Source organism: Acipenser ruthenus, chromosome 5, assembly GCF_902713425.1.
Source record: "Acipenser ruthenus chromosome 5, fAciRut3.2 maternal haplotype, whole genome shotgun sequence".
Classification (NCBI taxonomy): Eukaryota; Metazoa; Chordata; class Actinopteri; order Acipenseriformes; family Acipenseridae; genus Acipenser; species Acipenser ruthenus.
In genome coordinates, this window is record NC_081193.1 from 43729158 (window position 1) to 43754404 (window position 25247).

At 40.3% G+C, this 25247-nt stretch overlaps 1 protein-coding gene across 1 annotated transcript in view; it reads left to right on the top strand.

The window, feature by feature from the left end:
* Positions 1 to 11780: 11780 nt before the first annotated feature.
* Positions 11781 to 25247, top strand: part of LOC117403160 (gamma-2-syntrophin-like) — a 97965-nt gene continuing 84498 nt past the window's right edge. The window contains exons 1-2 of the mRNA XM_034921452.2: positions 11781 to 11888; positions 13342 to 13479. Coding sequence (XP_034777343.1) covers positions 11781 to 11888; positions 13342 to 13479 — 246 coding nt within the window. The remainder of the gene's footprint in view (positions 11889 to 13341; positions 13480 to 25247) is intronic.

The window sequence follows — 25247 nt, forward strand, 5'->3', positions numbered from 1 at the left end:
GACCCAAATACATCTAACCCAACGAAAGAGAAGGGAGGGTCAGTGCTGAGGTGATCCACAGGTAAATCAGACATATTCTGAGTCTCTATCCTCCCACGTAGTCTTCGGCAGATGACACATTGATGGAGTATGCTGCTGACGCGCCGTTTTCCACCGATGACCCACAGACTAGCTGCTTTCAAGGTACCCTCAGTGAAGTGGTGCCCTTGATGGTGGACCTGCTCGTGGTGGTGACGGATGAGTAGTCGCGATGTGGCTCTGTCCAAGCAGGATGAGAGGGTTGATTTCATCTTTACCTAGGCTTGCTTGGGACAGGCGTCCTCCAATCCTCAGTAGGCCTGAATCATTGATGTAGGGGCACAGACTGAAGAGTGGGCTCTGCTTAGGAATGGCTTTACCTTCTCTGATGCATTCTAATTCCTCTTGAAAGGCGTTGTGTTGCAGACTGCGGATTATGATGTTCTTGGCTTGATCCAGGTCTTCGGTGGAGCAGGGTTTTTTGCAGATGTGCCACCCTTTGAAGCTGTTGCCTACCTTGAAGGAGTGAGCAACATGCACAAGCCTTGCTGTTGCGTGTGTCAGTGCTTGCCAGCTTGAGAACCTCTCGAAGCGCTTGGGGTCTAACTTGTTGCTGGAGACATTTGTGGCGTGACAAGCAACTTGGGGGCGGATCTCATAGTCAGATCCAGGATCAACCAAGTCGAAAGATGTGTGAAGGGTTTCTAGCTCTGCTGACCTGAAGAAGAAAGCTGGTCCTGTCAATCATGTGCAATGAGTCAGGCTGCCTGCTGGGACTGATCTCGAGGCATGATCAGCAGGGTTCTGGTCAGTAGGGACGTGCTTCCACTGCTCTGGGCTGGTAGATCTCCTGATACGTTGCACCCTGTTATTCACATACACGTAGAATCGTCGAGTCTTGGAACGGTGATCTCAGGACGTGGAGCAAGCTTAGCCTTACCGAAGATAAAGCCAACATCTATGTTCCACTGGCATCAGTTGTCTTCAGGTAAGCTACTGCCGCAATGGCGTTCGTGGATGCATCACAGAAGACGCACATCTCTTTCTTGTGTGCTTGGTTGAAAGAGGTGGAGGTGATGGATCTTGACCTGCTCAAGCTCCTTCAGTGAGTCTCTCCACAGCTTCCATTCCTTGAGGTTCTCTTCTGGGAGAGGGGCATCCCAGTCACAGGCCTCCATGGTGAGCTCTCTGAGTAGAGACCTTCCTCGAATGCTTACTGGGGCGGCAAATCTAAGCGGGTCGAACAGGCTGTTGATCGTTGACAAGACTCCACGTCTAGTGTATGGTTTCTCTGCTGAAGACACCTGAAATGTGAAGACATCCTCTGTGACGTCCCAGCTCACCCCGAGACTTCTCTGAATGGGAGGGAAGTTGACACTCAGATCCAGGTCCTTCAGCCCCTTAGCTAGGTCATCTGGAGGAAAGGCTCTCATGACCTCTGCCTTGTTAGAGGCGATCCTGTGCAGGCGTAAGTTGGAGAGGGCCAACATCTCTTGAGTGTTCTGAAGAAGAGTGATGGCTTCCTTCTCTGTGGGGAGGGATACAAGACCGTCATTGACGTAAAAGTTCCTCTCGATGAAGTGCCTTGCCTCTGCTCCATAATCCCTCTGGCCCTCTAAGGCGGCTCTCCTGAGGCCATACATGGCCACTGCTGGGGATGAGCTACTACCGAAAACGTGGACCCGCATCCTGTACTCCACAACTTCATCACCCAGGTCGTTGTTGCAGTACCAGAGGAATCGCAGGGAGTTTCGATGGTCTTCACGAACTACGAAGCAATGGAACATCTGATCCACGTCTGCTGTCACAGCCACTGGTTCCTTTCTGAACCGCAGCAGTACCTCAAGCAGGCTGTTGTTCATGTTGGGACCAGTAAGCAGGATGTCATTCAGAGATGGGCGCTGGAGTCAAATACCACTCTTATCTGTTTGATGCATCCTGATGGAACTCTTTCTCCATCATCCTCAGGAAGGCAAGATCCTCCATTGAGGGAGCTGGTTTGTCGTCATCCTTAGTGTAGCAGAAGACAGACTTGCCCATGAGGCTTGCTGCGTCGGCTGGCATGCATCTCTGCTTCAGGGACAGGGTGCCGGAACTTTGAGGCTGGCGGGTGTGGCTGAAGTTCTCCTTAACGTGGAAGCTGCTGAGGCAAGGACTCATGAAGCTGGGGCATCCGTTCTCTAGAATGTTTGTCTTGAAGGCGTTAACTGGTGAAGGCTTGTGTGCCCCTCCAAGACAGACATCTCCCACTATCACCCAGCCGAGGGCTAGGCGCTGTGCGAAGGGAGCATGCAGGGGCCCGTTGCGCTGCTCTAGCACCTTGTGCACCTAGATGATGTCTCTCCCTAGAAGTAGCAGGATCTCGGCCTGGGGGTTCAGAGGAGGTATCTTGATGACTAAAAATTTGAGGTGAGGGTGGTACCTTGTAACATCTGGTGTAGGGATTTCGGCCCCATTGTCTGGGAGCTCGTTGCACTCGATGAGCGTGGGAAGAGGTAAATAGGTCTTTTCATCAGCTGATTCCACAATGAAGCCTCTTGCTCGCCGGCCTACAGTCTCTGAGATACCTGAGCACGTCTTGAGGGTGTAGGGTGAGGCGTCACTGGCTACATTGAATATCTTGAAGAAGGCTGACCTAGCCAAAGACTTGTTACTTTGGTCATCCAGAATGGCGTATGTCTCATCTTCTTCTCAGGATGACCTTCTGGGTAAATGTTAACAAGACATATCTTGGAGCAAGACTTCTCCGGGGGGCTGTCTCCACAGACCTCAGTACAGGTGGACATGGCAACTGGAGAGGAGGAAGACTCGTCTTCCTCCCCGCCATGCTGTGTGGAGGAGCTGACGGCATCTTTGTGAGACCAAGGGGCAGGACCAGCGTTAAGAGCTGCAATATGCTTGTTGCTTTTGCACTCAGGGCACTGGATGACAGCTTTACAGTTCTTCGCCTGGTGTGCTGTTAAGGAGACACACCTAAAGCATATAGAGTTCTCTCTAAGGAAGGTTTTTCTCTCCTCTAGGGGTTTCTCCCTAAAGCCTCTACACTTTCGCAGGGGGTGTGGCTTTTTGTGGATAGGGCATTGTTTGTTAGGGTCATCCTTCTTAGATTCATCTTTCTGGATGGCATTGTCCACTTCTGTCTTGTGCAATGTGATAGGGGCTCTCGCTGTTCTCGTTGAGAATTTCTCTCCTTTAGGTGGTGCTGCGCTAGAAGTGGAAGTGATAAAGCTTGGGTCGTTCCTCATTTTTGCTTCTGCACAGATTAAACTGGAGAAGAACGAGAAGGGTGGGAAGCTGACACCATGCTCCTGTTTGTATCTGGTCCCCTGTGACATCCATTTCTCCTGCATGCTGAAGGGGAGCTTCTCCAGAATTGGCTTGATGCCCCTTGCAGTGTCCAGGTAGGACAGGCCAGGTAAGTAACCTTCAGCTTTGGCTGCCTCCAACTCGAGGAGAAGGTCACCTAGCTCTCTCAGACGTTGGGGGTCTTTATTGGAGATCTTCGGGAAGCGTTCAAGCTTGTTGAAGAGGGCTGTCTCCATAGCTTCAGCAGACCCATAGCACTCCTCTAGCCGTTGCCAGACCACACTGAGGGCTGCAGCAGGATGACTGACATGGACGGACCTCATCCTTCTCACATGCTCAGCTGATTCTGGCCCAAGCCACTTGATTAGTAGGTCGAGATCCTCACTGGGCTTTAGGTCGAAGCCTTCAACGGCGTTGGAGAATATTGACTTCCAAGCCCAGTAGTTCTCTGGCTTGTCGTTGAACTTGGTGAGTCTAGCTGTGAGGAGGTCGCGGCGTGCTAGGAACTTCGCCAGATCTGCAGCATTGGCACGATCAGAATGGGTCCCACTGGACTCATGACGTTCTACACCAGGTGGCTGGCCGTCATCATCTGCGTAGCGCTTGGGAGGTGTGGAGCCTGTAGGTGGGGTTAGGCACATTCACTTCATGCTGAGTCGTTGGGTGTCTTGAGGTGGCTGGCACTCCAGTATGAGTGGGGGCGTGAGAGAGAGGATGTAGACGTGGTTGTGAGCTCTGGACCAGCTTGTTGTGGGAAGGAGAGGAGTCGTGTGGCTGGAGGTGATCAACTGGGGGAGGCGACTCAACCTTGACGTCTGGCTGTGAGACTTCCTTGTATGCCGATGGCTGATGGTAGTTCAAGTAGGCTTGCTGGTTTTGTACATACTTCTCAGTCCTCTCGAGAGAATGGTAGGATGAGCCTTGTTTGTTGTCGTCAACCCCAGACAACTGTGCCATATCAGCTGCATCCACCGCTGTCTCAAAGACATTAGCCTCAGCTAGGGCAGCCTCCGCCTCTTTCTCCTGCTGAAGAGCCTCTAATGTGGCTTCCAGGCGGGTCTCCTCCACTTTAAGCTTCTTCACTTTCACTTCTATTTCTCTCTGTGCATATGATGCTCTTGCTAGTGCTGCTTCAGCCTTGGCGCGAGCTTCTAATGCAGCCAAGCTTGCTGCAGATTTGCTGGAGTGTCTTGATGACTTAAATGAACGTGAGCACTCTGACCTGGTTGCAAGGCTCATATGTTCTGAAGCTGACATCTTGCATTGGACGTGTGAAGAGGAGTAGAGCAGACTGGATATATTGTCCACTGGAGGTTGCAATCACCGTTGAGAGTGTCTTTTTACTATTCTGCCCTCTCAAAAGAGTCCCCTTCTTAAGCTTAACAGATAGATAAACTCTTTCCAGTAACTGTAGTGTTGAATGATGATTTATTGCCACCAGTTTGTAGGTACAGTATTAGAAACTGAGTAAAACTGAAATAAAAGAAAGAAGTATGAGTGTGCTGAATACTAAGCTTAATTCTCACTAATAACACAGCATGTATTTTTACATATGGTATAATATTATCATAACTCAGAAATATGCTGCCGTGTGCAAAATAATTCCCCAAACATGGCAAGATCAATTACATAGAACAGATATCTCCAACCATGCGGCTATCAAAAAAATACGTAAATCTATCACGTAAACGATCGTCCATGTAAAATATCATCACGAATTGAAAGGTAAGTATGTTATTATTGATTTTACTTACAGACAATGCTTCTACAAAATAATTGCAAGAAGGATGGCATTTGATCTGCAGCTCCACAGAGTGACTTTCACCATTTTTCAATGCTAACAAGGATTCTTCTTTTACAGGATATAGGAACTTAAGCAAACAGACCTTATCAGTGAGCAGCGCCGTCTAGTGGCCAAAATGGAATTGACCTTAGAAAATGAACCCAAACCAACTACAGGGGCCAGAACAAGCACAAATGATGCAAACTATAGAGTATAAGGCTTTGATAAATGAAGGGCAAAACGTCTATAAAAGCTAACTGATAAATCAAATGGAAAACGGGTGTGAGAACTGCAACAAAAACAATCTTGGCTGATTAAAAGCTTCACAAAAAAGATTATGTCAGATGATCCATTAATGTGTTGCTGCTGTTCTCCTTGCTCTTTAAGAAACCAAATGACAAAGTAAGTCATCAATGTTAAAGGTTAGAGAGAAAACTTTGAAATGAACAGAGTTTATAAACAGCAGTAACCAAGAAAAGAAATTTTCATCTAATGAATGTTCAAGGCCAAAGTAAAATTAGGTCTGGTGCTCTGAGTGTAATCATTAGGAAAGTAGGCAGCATACTGCCAGAGATAATGTGGAACAGAAATCTAAAGTTGTCAATTAATTCCCAGAGACCTGGGCTAAGCCCCTATCACAAATAAAACAAGTTTGAGGACTTCTGCTATACACTAGTGAACTGCTGTCTTCACCATAGATTCATAAGACAGTTTGACAGTATTGTCAGTGTTTATTAAAAATTGACCTTTATTAAAGAAACCTGGATGATAAATTGCCCTCCAGGGGGCAGCAGTGTGGAGTAGTGGTTAGGGCTCTGGACTCTTGACCGGAGGGTCGTGGGTTCAATCCCAGGTGGGGTACACTGCTGCTGTATCCTTGAGCAAGGTACTTTACCTAGATTGCTCCAGTAAAAACCCAACTGTACAAATGGGTAATTGTATGTAAAAATAATGTGATATCTTGTAACAATTGTAAGTCACCCTGGATAAGGGCGTCGGTTAAGAAATAAATAATGATAATAATACCTACATAAAGACTGAGGTATCTTTGGTGAAGCAGGGTATAGAAGTGTGTCAAATCACAACATGTTGTACTGTTGCACATAACATAGTAATTACTGGGTCACTGCATGAAAATTATATTGTTATTGATGGTTTGTACAATATGTATACCTTCTAATTATCCTATTTTAAATAATGAGTGCACAGTTATACAATGTATTTACATGGCCACTATTGCTACCTGGTAATGTAAGTGCCCTGAATGGCTAAATTCACTTTGCAATCCTTTTTTAGCTTAGTAACACCAATCACCACAGTAAGTAGCTACCAAGTAATTAAAACGTTTCTTAATAGTTACAGTAATTGCATTGTAGTCACTAGTTACTAAATATGTATCTAGTAATAACTATCTTGGGCCCAATTAGTAGTGGCGCTAGTGCAAAGGTCGTTTGGGCAGGATCTTTGGAGCTCAAAGTCAGCACAAACTTTTTTGTACGGGAATGCAGTTTTGAAGCCATGCTCTGTGCCTTCTTAAGGGCTAGCGCCAGCGCCAGTGGTTGGCATAACCTATGAGGCATGGTGTCATTAACATTTTGTGGCGCAAAGCCGACGCTGGGTGATGTGTTGGCATTTTGAAAGAGACATCTCAGGCAGACTTATTCAAAGCGTAATCATCGGCGCCGGGGATAGAAGGAAGTGAAACATGGAGCAATAAGAGAAGAGGAACGTAAAGACAAAACATAAGTATATATACATATCTACATTTATATTTTATTATTCATTCTGTGTTTATTTGTTTTTAGAGAGAATGGAAAATGCATGTTGGTGTTGGTCTTTCTCTCCCCCCCTCCTCTGTTGAATAGGATCTACAGAACAAACATTTTGGCTGTGTATTTTTGTTTGTTTGTTTACTATATAACTTAATTGCATCATCAATAAAAACATGAACATTGGGCTCTATTCATTATTAATTGTTGTTGTTTTATGTGGTTTTGAAACACCCCATCGCACATGCTTTTACAATGCATTTATTAAACAAAATAGACAATTAACACTTTTGATAATGGTTTTTAATGAATATATATAGTGATGGAGCCGCACTCACTCATGTTCGTTTGCTCCTTGACCGCAGATCTGGTGGGTGGTGCAGCAGGCAGAGGTCCGAGGCTTGGCACTTGCGAAGCGACCTTTGAACTGCAAAGGGGAGTGCAATAACAGGCAGGGGGAGCCCAAGTGACGTGTGCCAAACGTGGTGCGACATCTAGGGTTGCCGGGGGAGTGCAGTTGGGGAGCAGGCGAGAAACTGTGCCTGGTGGAGCACACTCCTGGGCTCTAGGCCCAACGATAGGAGGTCTGGAACCTTCGGCAGGGTGTCCCAGAGCACAGGACAAGGGAACGCACTGACCAACACCGGACGAGCGTTCAGGGTTGGAGGCTGGAGCTGTTGGAGGTGCGCTCTTCATCTCCTCCCCCTTGATTGCAGCTTGTGGCTCCAGAGACAGCAACGACTCCACTTCCACTGGTGCTGAAGACAGCAGAGCTTCTTCAGCTGGAGACAGCGGGGCTTCTCCCTCTTGGGCTGGAGACAGCGGTGCTTTCCTTGCCTGCTCCCACTTTTGGAGCAGCAACTCCAGCTCTGTTGGCTCCAGATCCGATCAGCTTCTTTAAATTTATTTTCTTTTTGCATACACTGCCACCATATGTAATGGAGCCACACTCACTCACGTTCATTTGCCCCTTTAAAATGAGACCCAGCACGTTTTAGCGCTTATCCGCACGTTTAATAATACGCAAATAAACAAAAACAAAATAAACAGCTAGCTTCTTCGGGGTGCTGACATCAGTGGCAGGCTGTGGAGGTGTCATGGCAAATTTAGCCCCCCCCTATAAAAGTATATTAACAAATGTTATTAATAGACATTAAAAACTACAAAACAATGGACTATCGGTTGTGTGTTGGTATAAAGAGACAAAAATAGTCAAAATGTACTCAAATTTGGTTTGGATTTTTCAATGTTACAAATAATAACTGAGATACTGGTAAATATGTAAAGTATATTATACATACACACACATATATGGTTTAATTACCATTATATATCATAATGAAACCATATTTTATGTATTTAATTTAGTGTAAAGGTTATGTATTTAATCACAGGCAGATCAATGTAATGTAAAGCATACAGAGATGATAAATAACAAAAGCAATACAAGTATAAACATTATGATAAAATACCAATAAAAAACACAAAAATATGTTTTTGTTTTTACTCTGTTGGCAAAACTGAATTGCCACGTTACAACTACAGTTTACAACTACAGTGGGGGGTGAAATTTGCCATGACAGAGGGACCCCCACTTGTAAATACTGCAGCCCGGTGAGCAGATGATCATTTGTGTTTGCAAAAACACAGAGCTAGTGCTGCTTAGTCTTTTTTTCAACTCAAAATTGCTGAGCATCCTGGTGCCAACGCAAACAGCTTCTGAAAGGGAATGTTACTGACTCACGATTGGGCATCAGATTTCACCTCCCACTCGGCAGTGATTGGCGTAAGCACAAATACACTTGCGGCAGGCACTAAATTTGATGAAAACCATTCTCTTGGGACAGACCACTCCCTGCAGCACTACCGCAATGACTGAGCGTTTCCCCTGTGTTATCAAAATCATGACCCTTTTGTACAACCATGTTATTACTAAATAAATACTTAATAACTCGCAACTGCAGTGTAATTTATAAATATTAAATCTGTTCCGTTTTGTAAATATTATTTAAAAATCTTATGTCATCCCTCCTGTCACTTTAACAAGCATATGAAACAATATTTTATTTCTATGTATGTATCTATGTATGTAAGTATAGGGTTGACTCTTATAACAGAATGTTGGTGTGATTTTAGCACATTCCGCTCCAATTTCAGGCCTGTAAGATGTCATTGTTCTTTAATAATGTTTATTTTTTGTTATTAATAGTATTGTGAAGAATATTACATAAATTGCAAATATGTTGTATTGAGAGATGCACACACCATGCGCAGTCCATTTTATTTCAAGTACCCGTAAAGGTCATTCTGCATTTAGGTTACCCTGGTCATGTGTGCCAAAGGACAGAAAAATTGAAAATGCAGGAATCTGTGAGATTGAAAAGTATCTACTGTCAAAAGCTAAGATTGCTTGTTTTTCTTTTAGGCTTGCTTGAAATTGGCCTATAGCCCTATGAGGTGAACAACTCCTATCTTGAAATGACTGTTCCCTTTATTATTGACCAGGCAGGTGCATTGTGTACCTGCTGGTTAAATGCCTGTTTTGTGGAATACACAGATATGAATCTAAACATTCAGACAATTGCTGAGCACATCACATCTAGCAGTGAGTATTTTCAAATGAAAAATGCTGAATGACAAGCTGAGAAATTAAACCTACTGCATCTTCAAATGTGTATTATATATTTTTTATATAATTATATAATTTTTAGCAGTTTCAAAAGATATTGCTTGAGTTATGCAATGAGTTATATTATTATTACAATAGAAATAAAAGAAAACTGGTTTTAGTTTTGTAACCTTAAGTGTGGTTTGAGTGTGGTTTGAGGGGCAGGAGTTAGGGCTCCTCCCCCCAGTTATATCCTACCAATCTGGGTTACACCCTAATTCTTTGTCTTGTTTTTTTTGTTTTCCTCCATCTTCCCCTCCTCCTCCACTGCGGTCTCTCTCTGGGAGCTAGTGAAGCTCATTTGCCAACATTAGAGGCCCTCAGCCAGGAAGGTTCTCCATGGGCCAGAGGGGACCCCCGGCCAAATCTAACACTCTCGTTTCCCTGTTCTATATCACTCTAGGTTCCCCTTGGGGGAAGTAACGGTTGCTTCCCAGCCTTAGAGGCTGATTAGTTCGGTCTCACCTCCACGAGGAAGGGAAACCGTGTACTCTTTACGAACTATCTACTTTCATCTGTGCCAGGCTCCCTCTCTGGAGTCCCTTCCTTTGCATTTCTTATTCTTTCTTTTCTGCATTCCGGTATCCTCACATGGCTCTGCCTCAGAGGTCTGGCTGCGCCAACCTCCCTAAGCATAGGAAACCCTTGTAAGCCGAAGAGACTTCTCTTTGATCTTTCCACTGTCCTTCTATTCATTTCCCCTTGGGGGAAGTAGAGCTTGCTTCCCAGGCTTGGAGGCCAATCAGCTCAGCCTCACCTCCACAAGGGCGGCTCTCCACGAGCCAAGGGGAAATTCTGTCCGCTTTCTAAAGTCACAGCACATATAATGCCTATTTAGAGTTTTACTCTACACAGCCCTTGCTCCTGTTTTGTGAATTATTTAGAATTATTTAATTATGATTGATTCTGAATTGTATTAGTATTGCAGTCACAAAATCTTGTACATCTCAGGGTGTTGAGGGATAAAAGTCTATTCTAAATTTGATATGTAACAAACTCCATTGAGTTTGAGTCAAACAAAAGCGAGAGACAGTTATATATTTTAAAAGAGGTTGAAGACCGAGCATTGTCTTGTGTGATCATCTTAAACATTTCTAAGATATCACTGAATTAGACTGCCACTGTTCATGGGTGCAATGAAAACACAATATTGACATCTTTAGATGAAATAGCACTAAAAATCACATTTCAATCTCCCTAAAATCTAAATTGAAGGTAACCTTAGATAGCAACACCAAACGGGAGGCTGATGGTCAAGTTACATCAAAACTGGTGAGATAGACTGTTCTTGAATGTCTTTGTACTATACGTATTCACAGTACCTTTAAATGTGTATGTACTTTGTACATTTTCACTACAAAGATTATGAACTAAATGATTTGGCTCATGATTACATTGTGTTTACAGGGGCAGTGCTGTTAATAGCTAACAGCATACTCAGCCCTTTCTTCCAAAATTAGCTGAATGCTCAATGATTGCTCAGGGATAGCATAAATTGGAATGTATTGGAGTCTGTGAGGGCATGATTTCTCTTTCTCTTCTGCACCTCATTGTCTTACTCTTGGTTAGGCGACTTGTTCAAGACTGAAACTGATTAGAAAATTCCAGTCATTTTACTTTCTGGTCATGCTACTGCAGTAATACAATGGGACTTGGGTACATGTTGAAAGATATTGTTTTAACATTTGAGAGTTAAATGATGCTAAATGTAGCTCAACCTTTGCCAAGCCTGATTCTGTGAGATATGGTATTATATAATACCTGTGATGGAGAGGGGTGGATACAGCTAAAAAGAATATCCTTACACCTGCTCCTGTGTATATTTGTGATCTGTCAGGGCAAAAACACATCCCAATAGCATTTATTCTTTCACAGAGTGAATGATTGCCTGTCTGGTGCCAGCATTCTGACTAATGTTTCACAGTATGCCTTTGTAATAAGGGTTGTTTTCTCATTGTGTCTTACTCCACTGTATTTTTTTTTCTTGCCTGGCTTCTTGATTAATCTGAATGCTTTTCCACTGTACTCTTACAAGTTCAAGATTCACAGCCAAAAACAACTTGAATTATGGAGACATTATAAAATAAGCAAGTGTACACAACTGATTTTTCTCTTCTCCTTTAGCTTGAAACAGTCAAGGATTTAAAAATTCCTTCTTTCTATCTTTGCACATTATGCAAGCAATAAAGAATGATCTGTAGTCCCCAAGTTGCTCACCTGGTAAAGGCATGGGTGCATGTTGTGCAGTCAGGGGAGTGCAGGCTCACGACCTGGCCTTGCAACATTATCAGTCTTAGCTGGGGATTCCAGCGAGAGCGTTGCATTGGTTTTGGCTCTCCCACAGGTCAGGGACGCAAAATTGCCAGGAACTGTTTCTCCTCATTGTAATGAGGTCAAGAGGTCACCTGCAGGACTGGCCTTTGTCCTCCAGAGGCTGGTAGCTTGCTGACATCCGCTTTCGAGCTCCTGTTGAACTGGTGGATGGATATTAGCTAAGTACATTACTCATACAACTAAAAGAGCAAGTATGTTAATCTGCTAGGTATTTGATTATATAGGCTTTCAGAAGGGTTGTCACACTGCAAGAAAACATAATTGCTATTGGTAGGATTTAACCATTTACCACTTGAATATTTGAATGTATTGCTCTAATTCTTCATTTCTATGTTACGTGGACTTGGGATGCAACGGTTATGATTTTCACAAACCAAAACCGATATTTGAATAAAATTCCAAACCAAACAATATCACAAAAGAGAAAAACGAACTGAAACCACATATTTTTGTACAATGAAAAAGCATTGGCTGTTTCAGCACTAAGTCGGCAGCATTTTTGGGAGCTCATTGCAGTCTTTGCTACATACAGACAGTTCAAGTGAAAAGAGGAATCTAGAAGTGTTTGAGTTGAAAAAAGTTGAGTGTGTCATGTCTGTTAAATTACTCTGTGGAAACCTAATTACAAATTAAGCAATGATGTTACACTGACCAAAACAGCCAAAAACAAAAGTATTGAAAGAAAATATTAGTTGAGGTCCTGAACCACCGTGGAACTAGACTAAACCGGCTGAAGCTAAACGAAAGGGATATTGCAGACAGATATCTTGAAATTGTTTTAAATGAAATGTTGCATTATATCAGCATATTGACTGAATCCAAGTGTAAGGGTATCTACATGTATCTACTGTATATCACATGAGCTGCAGTTCTACTCAGATGTGATTTGCCACTTACAACCGACTGCAACACTGTGGGGAACCAATAAAATAATAAATAAAAAGTTGAATGTCTCTTAATACGTTATTTTATTATTTATTGTGCTGAATTGTATAATACATTGGTATATGTGATGCAATAACACTGTACTGAGCTTATTTGCCACAGTTAAAAAAAAATGACATGTGTGTAATAATGGTATATCTCTTTCCCTTGAATGCACAAATGCAGTTTTACAGTTTTAAACTTTCATTTCGGTTTTACTGAAAGATAAAAACTGAACCAATCATAACCGACTTGCATCCTTAGCGTGTACAGTTGTGTGGATACCGTATTGGAATTAAATGGAGGAGCAGTGTAAAAGCTCAGGGGCTAACTAGATTGCTCTCCATAAGTAGAGAAATAATTGCTTTCCAATTTACATACTCAAAGATTGATTCCCTTGTGCATTAGGGTAATTAATTATTACTAGAAGTCTTGGATGAATAAACCAGTGGAAACATGATTAAAAAAAAAACATTATTTGAAAAACAGAAATGTATTTTTATTGTACTAACATTTTTTTTTTTTTTTTATATCAACAGACAAAGACTGGAATAGCATTGCTGTATAATGAAGAGTCAAATAATTCTTATGACATTCGACTAAATCTAACAAAAGAAATATTAACAATTCAGAAACAAGACGTCATTTGCATCAGTGGAAGTGAATCAAATTCAAACGTAAGTACTTTCATGATGTTTCAAATGACTTTCCATTGAAATCCAAAAAGCTCCCACTATTTTCCCTTTCAATGGAAAGTTGCCCATCCATGGCACTCTCTAGTCCGATGTAAACATAAATAATAGCATTCTGGTGTGTTAATATAAATAAGACAATTGCCAGAAACGAAACTGGAATATATTATGAGTTGCAATTTACATTTCTTCTTAAATAATTCCTTTTTCTGGAGCAAAAGTGAACATTTTAATAATTGAGCTGTGTATAGTGACTCAAAGAACTATAGCTCCATTTCAAAACAGGTTTTTTTTTTTTTACGAAAGAAATACACTTATTATTAATCTTTTTTCTAGCCTTTATTGTAATGCATTGTGTTGTCTTACAGTATATAGGCATGGTTTCCATGCAGTTTAGAAAGTGTAGGCTTTTAATTCAGTGTTTTTTAAATTTATTTATAAAAATTTGACTCAGTTATTTTATAAAAAAAAAATACTGAAGCTACTACAACTAAAAAATGCAGCCCTTTGCAGTATAGTAAAACAATAAATAAATAAATAAATAAGCCCTTTGCAAAGCACAGAAATATCATTTTTTCATCCTTTACAATTTTGTTAACTTACTTTGTTCATCAGATAGCTGATTAGTTTAAGCCTAGACTGTTCTTTCCCTTAGCAATAAGATGCAATTGATTGTACTCTAGCCTTAAATTGCGTCTATCATGGGTACCTACCAAGAACAAAAAAGTCAAGTTTGTGCTGCAAAATTAATTAAATTAGCTGGGAATTGGTGCGCGTGGTCTCCTGTATATCAACATCACCAGGCTTGAGCAACCATATAGTTAAAGTAAAACATCTTAAATCTAATTCATTGGGCAATATTTGTTTTAGAAGAAAATAAAAAACATGAAACGGTTCCACGAATCCGTTCAAAAAGACAAATACGGGGCTCCAGAAAGTTACAAAAATGCCCAGAGTTATGCCAATTAGTATCGCTGCCAAATAGTGTCACTTGGCAGTATTTGGCATCTCCCTGCCAAATAGTGTCGCCAGCACAATTGTGTCTCATTGAAGATTGCGACTAAGTGACAATGTGCAATAGATTGTACAACCACCATATTGATTTGATATTTTAATTGTGTTGCGTTCTTTGTTTTTGGATATCAAAATACATTGTACTGCTAATTAGTGTATTTACTTCTTTAGCGCAGCAAAATACTGCCTACATATATGTTTTCAATAGTGACACTATTTGGCAGTGTCGCCAGCACAATTGTGTCTCGTTGAAGATTACGGCTAAAGTAACAATGTGAAACAGATTGTATAGCCATCATATTGATGTGATATATGAATTTTTTAAAATTTTAAGTGACCATTTATTTATTTATTTTCCCCCCAATTTGAAATGTCCAGTTATGTTTTTTCTTTCTCCTCACCGTAGCGAGTCCGCACACAGCACAGACGTTCTGAGAGTGTATGAGGGTCCTCCGATTTCACAAGCCTAAAGCCAGAATCACTTTTACGCCGAGCAATCCAGAGCAGAAGCTATGCTTCTTATCCACTATGAATATGCTTGTTGTCTGGCCAGTAGGGTTCGCTGTTGCGCAACGAGGAGAATAAGTTTCGCCGGTTTCCCATCCCCACCCCAGGGAGCGTCAGAGCCAATGCAACGCCTCCCTGTGCAACAGATTTTGGAATATATATATATATATATATATATATATATATATATATATATCTTTTTATTTTTTGAAAAAAAGGACAACTGCTGTGTACCAAAAGAATCAAAATAAAGAAAAAAGCTAATATAGGTGCATAAAAATGTGAATAATTATAAATAAAATCAGTTATCAGAAAGTTTCAGACTATGTCCTTCATCAGGTAGCTTTTTGCTGTTTATATATATATATATATATATATATATATATATATATATATATATATATGTAAGCAATAAGACCCGACACAGAGGGCATTACCAGGCATTATTACGTATCCTTCCACATAAGCACTCTAAAATGAACGTTCTAGAAATATAGTCCTCCATAACAACAATCTTCTCTATAAAATGAGTGTACAAAACAGTGTTTTTAAAACTGTATACTTTTATTTGAATAAAACATATTATTATTATTATTATTATTATTATTATTATTATTATTATTATTATTAGTGCACATTTATTAAAAATGCTTCTGTGAAAGTAAACTGAGGACAAAGTTTGGAAAAAAAAAGATTGTGCAATTGTAATAATAATAATAATAATAATTAGTCTTTTCCTTGGTAATTTGAATATTTCCAGATATCGAGCAGTTATTAAAAATGCTTCTGGGAAAGTTGCCTTGTATTTGGACAGCAGACGCAGTGTGACCTTCGGAAGAGCTTGATGAAGATGGCGAATTAATGTTTTCTGCTGCTGACAGAGTGTGTGACCAGGTTTTGCGTTGCTCTTCGTTGACGGTCCAGTAATTTTTAAGGCTACTTTCACATCGATGACCAGTCACAGCCAATTATTCAATTAAATCAAATCACTGTTGGGTAACGCTGTCATGTCTAGCACTGCTAGCAGTACAGATGGTAGTTTTTTCAGTTTGTCCGACAGTACTTATATATAATCTATATATAATCTATCAAATTACTCCTACATATTTCAAATGTAGGACAAATCCTAAAAACAACATTTAAAACCCCATTCCAATGTTTGGTTGGAAGCTCCGATCATTGTCAGGAACTGCTGTAAAACAAAGTTGACAAAACTGGGCTGCTTTATATACAGTGACAACTCTTGTCTAATAACTTAATGTTCATGTTATTTCAATGATCTTAATTAATCAGAACTGTATTTGATGGACGGTACTTTCCTCTTTATTAAAAGGGTTTCTCAATCGACGATGTCTATTCAGTATCGCTTCCAATCAAACGTTGGGTTTTTTAAACCTTGTTTTTTAGGATTTTTTATTTTCATACACTGGGATAATTTTTAAATAACTACTTTTAGTTTGTTTATATTATAATTGAATTATTAACTTTATTATTGTTACCTGCGACATCCGATAACCCAACAGACAGTGAAACTCTCTTTACTGGTATGTTTATGAGCTGATCATATACAGAATATGACTATTCTAATAAGTATTACCAATTGTCTATTTAGGAAACATGATAAGCATAACTTTTCATTAATTAAAACTGTTAAAAGAAAAGTGGCAGACTAATCTGGTGGGTAAAGAAAAACTGAAGACTAATCTGGTGAGTTCCGTAACAGTTTTAAATACTGTACTTTGCTGCCTTTCAAAGAGAACTTGTCGGCATATCTTATTAAACTTCTTTGTTGATTTTCGCAACAATCATAAGGGTATTTACCCTCAGTTAAAAAATGTAAATGTTTTCTTAAACCAGTTCTTCCATTTTCATGTACTGATTCAAAATTAAAGGTGATTCAAAATTGGCAGAGGTGGAGGAAAAAATATTGTAGGCATGTGCAGATGAAATCACATGACTGTGCATGTGTTCTGACTACAAATGATACACTATTCTTCTGATGACACTATTTGGCACAACACCCTGGGTGGATTAGCATCTACTGAGAAATGGACCGCTAGATCCCAAATGACAACAACAACAGCAACAAAATTTATAACCACATTCTACTGACGAGAGTCTTGCACTGTCCCTATGGAATTTGGACTAGGGTATTATTATTATTATTATTATTATTATTATTATTATTATTATTAGTGCGCAGTTATTAAAAATGTTTCCGTGAAAGTTCTGTAGGAAAGCTTGTATATATTGTAGCGTGCACGGGGGAAGAGAGCAGTAGGGCAGGTAGGTGACGTAATCACACACAAAGACATAAGCCCGATATACGCTCGTTGCAAGGGAGCCGGCTCTTTTGCACAATGGTATCGGCGCTGTGCTTTAGTGTGAGAGGTCCCGGGTTCACGCCCGCCTTCTGCCTGTGTGCGGATTGCACTCGCCCTGTGTGATGCGCCTGCCTGCGGGAACCAGGATCGTTACAATATTATATATGTATGTTTATACAGGTTTATACAGTATATATATATATATATATATATATATATATATATATATATATATATATATACTGTTTATATATATATATGGTTTGCAACCAACACAGACCATTTTAAACGACTTGTTTCAAGCAAGTTTGTTTAATTTTTAAAGATTTCATATTTTTCAATAGCGACTTGAGTTCCAATGTTACAATGTACTCGCAAATCCTCAGACAGTCTGGGATATATGAAGATTATGAGGCAGGTGTATGTGCAACACTTTTGGCTATGTTAATATATTTATATATAGTCACCATGTACTTGTGATAAGTAGGCTATGCTTAAAATGGCTTTGAAATATACAAAAGAAACTGTAAATGTTCAACAAATGAATGTGAGTTGAGGTGTAGTCAAACGGCATCTAATGTTAAAGTGAAGTTTCGCCAAACACCTTTTGAAATAGTGAACTTTTAATTGACTGAGCGAGTGCTTTGTTGTCTTTTGATATGAAGAGTTAAACAAATGTTCTATTAACAATTACTTTCTCTGCTTTGACTATCTCGCAGGACGCTCTGATTTGGGACAAGGCCCCTGCCCTCCTCCTACTGAGCACATTTTTGTCCTTAATGTTTAATTGACGTTAATGTTCTTGCTGATTCAGCACCAAAAAGCCTTTTGTAATTCCCCACTACTTCTGCTAATACATTTAGCTCCTGGTCTGTAAGCTTTAGATTTTATCTAATTATTTAGACCATACTTACCTTTTCTTTCCAGCGCCCTTATATATATATACAGTGCCGTATAAAGAAAAAGTATTTGCCCCCTGTCTGATTTTCTGCATTTTTGCATATTTTTGACACTGAATATTTTCAGATCTTCAACCAAAACCTAATATTAGATAAAAGGAACCCTGAGTGAACAAATAACACACATTTGATACATATTTCATTTATTTATTAAAGAAAGTTATGCAACACCCAATGCCCCCGTGTGAAAAAGTAATCGCACCCTTAGATTCAATAACTGGTTACGCCACCTTTAGCAGCAATAACTGCAACCAAACACTTCCTGTAGTTATTGATTAGTCTCTCACAGCGTTGTGGAGGAATTTTGGCCCACTCCTCCATGCAGAACTGCTTCAACTCAGTGACATTTGTGGGTTTTCGAGCATCAGCTGCTCGTTTCAGGTCCTGCCACAACATCTCAATGGGGTTTAGGTCTGGACTTTGACTAGGCCATTCCAAAACTTTGGATTTCTTGTTCTTTAGCCATTCTGATGTAGACTTGCTTGTGTGTTTCGGATCATTGTCTTGCTGCATGACCCAGCTGCGCTTCAGCTTCAGCTCACAGACGGATGGCCTGACATTCTCCTGTAGAATTCTCTGATACAGAGCAGAATTCATGGTTCCTTCAATGATGGCAAGGCATCCAGGTCCTGACGCAGCAAAGCATCCCTAAACCATGACACTACCACCACCATGCTTGACCGTTGGTATGAGGATGTTACTATGGAATGCAGTGTTTGGTTTTCGCCAGATATAATGGGGCCCATGTAGGCCAAAAAGTTCCACTTTTGACTCATCTGTCCGTAGAAAATTGTTCCAGAAATCTTGAGGATCATCCAGGTGCTTTTTGGCAAACTTAGGACGAGCATTCATGTTCTTCTTAGTGAGCAATGGTTTCCGCCTTTGCTACTCTGCCATGAATGCCATTTTTGCCTAGTGTCTTTCTGATGGTGGAGTCATGAACACTGACCTTAGCCGAGGCGAGAGAGGCCTGCAGATCCCTGGATGTTGTTCTAGGGTTCTTTGTGACTTCCTGGACGATTTTACGCCTTGATTTGGGCAGGATGGCCGCTCGTGGGAAGATTCACTATTGTCCCAAACTTTCTCCATTTGGACAATATGGCTCTGACTGTGGTTCGGTGGAGCCCCAGAGCCTTAGAAATGGCTTTGTAACCCTTTACAGACTGATAAGCACCGATAACTTTTTTCCGGAGGTCTTCAGGAATTTCTTTTGTTCGTGGCATGATGTGCCTCCAGAACCTGTGTGTTGACAACTTCACTCTGATGGTAAGTTAGTCAGATTTATATTGGGCAGGGCTGGCCCAAATCAGGCCTGGTTGTTAACCAAAGTACTCAAACAACTGACCCTAATTATGCCTTTAATTGGGTTGAGTTAACTAGGGGGGGGGGGGGGCAATAACTTTTTCACACCTGAAGATTGCATGTTTGATTACCTTGCACACCAAACAAATGAAAGAAGCACCAAAATTTTGTGTCATTTTTTCTCTCAGACTCCCTCTATATACTACTACAACTCACAAAAAAATCTGACCAAATGCAATGTGAAAAATGTGCAAAAATGCAGAAAATCAGACAGGGGGCAAATACGTTTTCAAGGCACTGTAATTAAGAGGACTTGTGTTGTTTCAGTGAAATATTCTAAACACCCAAGACCCATGTGTTTGCCATGGAATAACCCAGACACATTCTTTAAACTGTGAGTACGTCTGATTAACGGAACCCATTCCAGTTGGAAACCTTCCGACAAGCCAAAGATAATGTTGCAGGACTGTTGGAGATCAGAACCTACCTCCCTTTGAAAAGAACTATTGTTCATTGCGAGCCGACACAATACAATGCGTACTTCAAGCAAAGTACCGTCTTCTTCTTTCGTTGGAACTTCAAACTAAGAGATATGGGAGAAGCTGCAGTGTTCATCACCAAAGAAGACTGACTTTGTTGAAAATCGATAAGTATTCAACATATCAAATATGAAACATTTTATTACTCAAGAAATTAACTGTAGATAATGCTATCAAGTTAGAGGATAATTGTTCTAGGAATAGAATATAACTTCCCGTTGTAGAGTGTGCAAGAAATGTATTTTGTTTGTTGAAATGTGTAACTCAAAGGAGTTACCTAATAAATGCAGAGAAGTTGATCATTGCCCTATTTTATTTTCAGGTATTATCATTCAGTCCATTTTTTGTTGTATTATTGTACTGTACGGTTATATACCTAATGGATATATAGTACATAATAGGCACCAAAAAAAAAGCTATTCCTTTTGTTAATTTTAATATATAATCAATTGAGGTTGATAACATATTATCAGTTTGGTAGATCATGGCTAAACTAAATTAACACGGTAAAACTAATTTGATAAGTTAGTTAGCGGAATGTTGGATTCTGTTCTGAATGAGAAGTTGAATTAATTCTCATGCATTTTGATATGAAATATGATTGATTACAACGAGAAACGAGTATTGAAAATACTAATGCAAAGTAGACACTTTGTGTGATCAGCCATAATTAATATTAGTATATTAACCATGTATGTTAATAATGTTGTGGTCATTTGTAATCGCTTGACTAAGAAATCAATTAACCATATACTATTCATGCATATCTCTAACCAGTCGCCTTTCCTTTATGTAATATTAAATTAGTTGTGCGCCCGTTTTATTCTTGAATAAAATCTTGTTTTATATTTCTGACACGTTGTGTGAATGTCGATTTATTGTCAAGGGAATTCGGGTTCTATATTATTATTATTATTATTATTATTATTATTATTTATTTCTTAGCAGACGCCCTTATCCAGGGCGACTTAAATTGTTACAAGATATCACATTATTTTTACATACAATTACCCATTTATACAGGTGGGTTTTTACTGGAACAATCTAGGTAAATTACCTTGCTCAAGGGTACAATTAATATTGGGAAGGTGTTCTTAATGTTTTGTACACTCAGTATATTTATACTGTGTATATATATATATATATATATATATATATATATATATATATATATATATATATATATATATATATATTGTAGCGGTTTCAGGGGTTGTGTTGTGGATGGACGTTATGTGCCTGCAAGGTTTCTTTGTTTTTTGGCTGCCAGGACCACGGACAGCAATGTGAAGTATTCCACAGAGGCAGGACCACGGACAGCTCAGTGGAAACTTCTAGACTGCAGCAGAACAGCCACACCTGTCTCCAGTTGTAATCAGAGCCAAACGGCAGACAGGTGATACTAATCAGTTGCTCTATTTAACCGCACCCTGGATTTCTTTCTTTGTCTTTTTGATCCCGGCAGGTGAAGGAGTGGGAGGTATTTGGAGAGAGAACGTGTACTGTGGAGAAGGAGGTTGTACAGAGAGGAAAATATAATTACAACAAGGATTGAACACTCAACGACCAACTAGGACTGGACTGGAGAACCCGAACGGCACTTGGACCCCCCCTCTGTATGAAAACGACCTTTGGTAACAAACCCTGGCCTGAAAAGACAACGCTTGAAGGACCTCCCACTGGTGGCAGATTATTTACTTTGTTTGTTTTGATTTTTATTTATCAAGAACGCTGCCAAAGCCTGAAAATAATAAACAGGTTTTAACCTTTACTTGGACTTGTGTTGTGTGGCTTTATGTGTAAACCCCGCCTTACAAAGAACCCGCCCCAGAAAACGCTACATTGGTGGAGAATGCGGGCAAGGCAGTGAGGTTACACAATATATATATATGTATATATTTTTTGGTAGTTTTTGGTTGTTTTAAGGGCAGACAACCATGAAAGATCTGTTGAGGCAATTAGTCACTTCCAATAACATGCAACAAGAAGCAAATCGGCAGCAAGCGGAAACCAATCGCTTGTTATTGGAGGAACAAAGGAAATGCCAACTACAGATGAATAGGGACATGCAAAAATTAACTGCGGAAATTACTGCGGTGAAAATTGCTCATCAGACTGCTGGTCTACCCATCGTGGCTACTTGGTATCTGCAGAAAATGACGCCGGATGATGACGTTGAGGCTTTCCTAAAGACATTTGAGCGCACTGCAGAACGAGAGGTATGGCCAAAGATAAAGTGGGCGGGAATACTGGCTCCATTTCTTTGTGGGGAAGCACAAAAAGCATGGTCTGATCTGGAGGCAACAGAAGCCAATGACTATGACAAACTGAAGAAGGAAATATTAACACGGTTGGGAATCACTGTCTCTTTGAGGGCACAGCGATTCCATACTTGGACGTATCAACCCGAGAAAGCACCCAGGTCACAGATGTTTGACCTTGTCCACCTAGCAAAAAAATGGCTGGAGCCCGCAACCCTCAGTACTGGTGCCATCGTGGAAAGAATAGTGATTGACCACTTCATCCGATGCTTACCTTACGAGCTAAAGAATATAATTACAACAAGAATTGAACACTCAACGACCAACTAGGACTGGACTGGAGAACCTGAACGGCACTTGGACCCCCCCCCTCCCCCCCCCCCGTATGAAAATGACCTTCGGTAACAAACCCCGGCCTGAAAAGACAACGCTTGAAGGACCTCCCACTGGTGGCAGATTATTTACTTTGTTTGTTTTGATTTTTATTTATCAAGAACGCTGCCAAAGCCTGAAAATAATAAACAGGTTTTAACCTTTACTTGGACTTGTGTTGTGTGGCTTTATGTGTAAACCCCGCCTTACAAAGAACCCGCCCCAGAAAACGCTACAATATATATATATATATATATATATATATATATATATATATATATATATATATATATATATATACGCAACTTTCACGTGATTTGATTGGCTCTTGTAATGCTTTATTTGCATATCTCCCTATAACCTTTGTTTTTTAATTTATTGCTTTCACTCACCTTAACTCGAAAGCTACTTGTTTTTACTTACTCTCCTGAGCCTTTCTGAAGTCAAAATACAGTTGCGCTGTACTAATGAGCCCCAAAAAGGGCGAAACATGTATGCAGCTGCTGTATTTGGACTTTTAAAATGCTGTGAATGTAGAAGCCATTAGGCAACTTTCACGTGATTTGATTGGCTCTTTATTTGCATATCTCCCTACAACCCATTTGTTTTTTAATTTATTGCTTTCACTCATCTTAACTCGAAAGCTACTTGTGTTATATATATATATATATATATATATATATATATATATATATATATATATATACTGAGTGTACAAAACATTAGGAACACCTTCTTAATATTGAGTTGCACCCCCTTTTGTCCTCAGAACAGCCTCAGTTCATCGGGGCATGGACTCTACAAGGTGTCGAAAGCGTTCCACAGGGATGCTGGCCCATGTTGACTCAAATGCTTCCCACAGTTGTGTCAAGTTGGTTGGTAGTGGATCTCTACTCCGAATAGCTTGTTCCATCTCATCCCACAGATGCTCAATTGGATTGAGATCTGGTGACTGGGCAGGCCACTGCAGTAAGCTGAATTCACTGTCATGTTCGTGGAACCATTCCTGGACAATCCTAGCCTTGTGGCATTATCCTGCTGAAAAAATCCATTAGCAGATGGATACACTGCTGCCATGAAGGGATGCACCTGATTGGCAATGATGTTCAGATATCCTGTGGCATTCAAACATTGCTCCACTTTTATCAAGGGGCCCAATGTGTGTCATGAAAACACACCCCACACCATCACACCACCACCACCAGCCTGCAATGTTGACACGCGGCATGATGGATGCATGTACTCATGTGGTTTTCTCCATACCCTAGTCCTCCCATCAGCGTGAAACAGCAGGAACCAGGATTCATCAGACCAGCCAATGTTTTTCCAATCCTCCAGTGTCCAGTGTTTTCTTTCCTTAGCCCACTGCAACCACAGTTTCTTGTGTTTTGCTGAAAGAAGTGGAACTCTGTTAGGTCGTCGGCTGCCATACCACATTCGTGTCAAGGTACGACGAGTTGTGCATTATTTTATGGGTCTTTCGACACCAATGTTGTACTGGACTGTCAGTTGACTAACTGTAGCCCATCTGTTGCTCTGCACAATTTGTGTCAGCTTCCTTTGGCCTCTTTCATCAATGAGCCGTTTTTGACCACTGGCCTACCTACACACGGGAAACTGTTGAGCATGAAAAACCCAGCAGTGTTGCAGTTCTTGATACACTCAAACCGGCGTGCCTGGCACCTACTACCATACCCCGTTCAAAGTCACTTAAATCTTTTGTCTTGCCCATTTACCCTCTGAATGCCACACATACAGTACACAATCCATGTCTCAATTGTGTTTCACTACATTTTGGCATCCCTGGGTGGGCGACTAGAGACTTATTTATTTTTAAATAAATTGTATACATAATTCACTACAGTAGTTACATATGATTGTCATCCAATTTGCACAAATTCAACTTTATTTACCTTTGCCTCTGAGGTAGTTTCACAACAGTTAATTGTATCAATTCCTGAAAATTAAGTTGGTGTCAACGTAATCATTTCTTCCTTCAATGCTTACATCAGTATTATTTTTTGGTGTAAACATGTTTATATATCATGTCAATTTAATACTATACATGTATTTAATTTGTAAGAGGAAGCACACCTAATTTGGAGCCCACCATAATTTAAGGGCTGCAAATAAATTATATTATTTTATTAAGTTGGTCAACAATCACATGGCGTTCTGGTTAGCTTTTCTTTAACCTTGAAAGCTCACAATTACACATGTCCACTAAGTTATGGCTTCACTGTCTGTCTAGAATCTCTAATCCATCTAAACAACTAATAAAATCCCAAATCTGTCTTTATCTACTGTATCATTCTTCCATTAACGCTGCATTGCTGCCTCTAGATCTATTTGAAAAGCTTGTTGTATTTAATCTTTTGCTTGTTTGATTTTTTTTCATTGCATTTTACAAGACCAAGATTTTTTTTTTTGATTGAGTATTAAAAGTAATGGGTGAAGGCTCCAACAGCAATATCA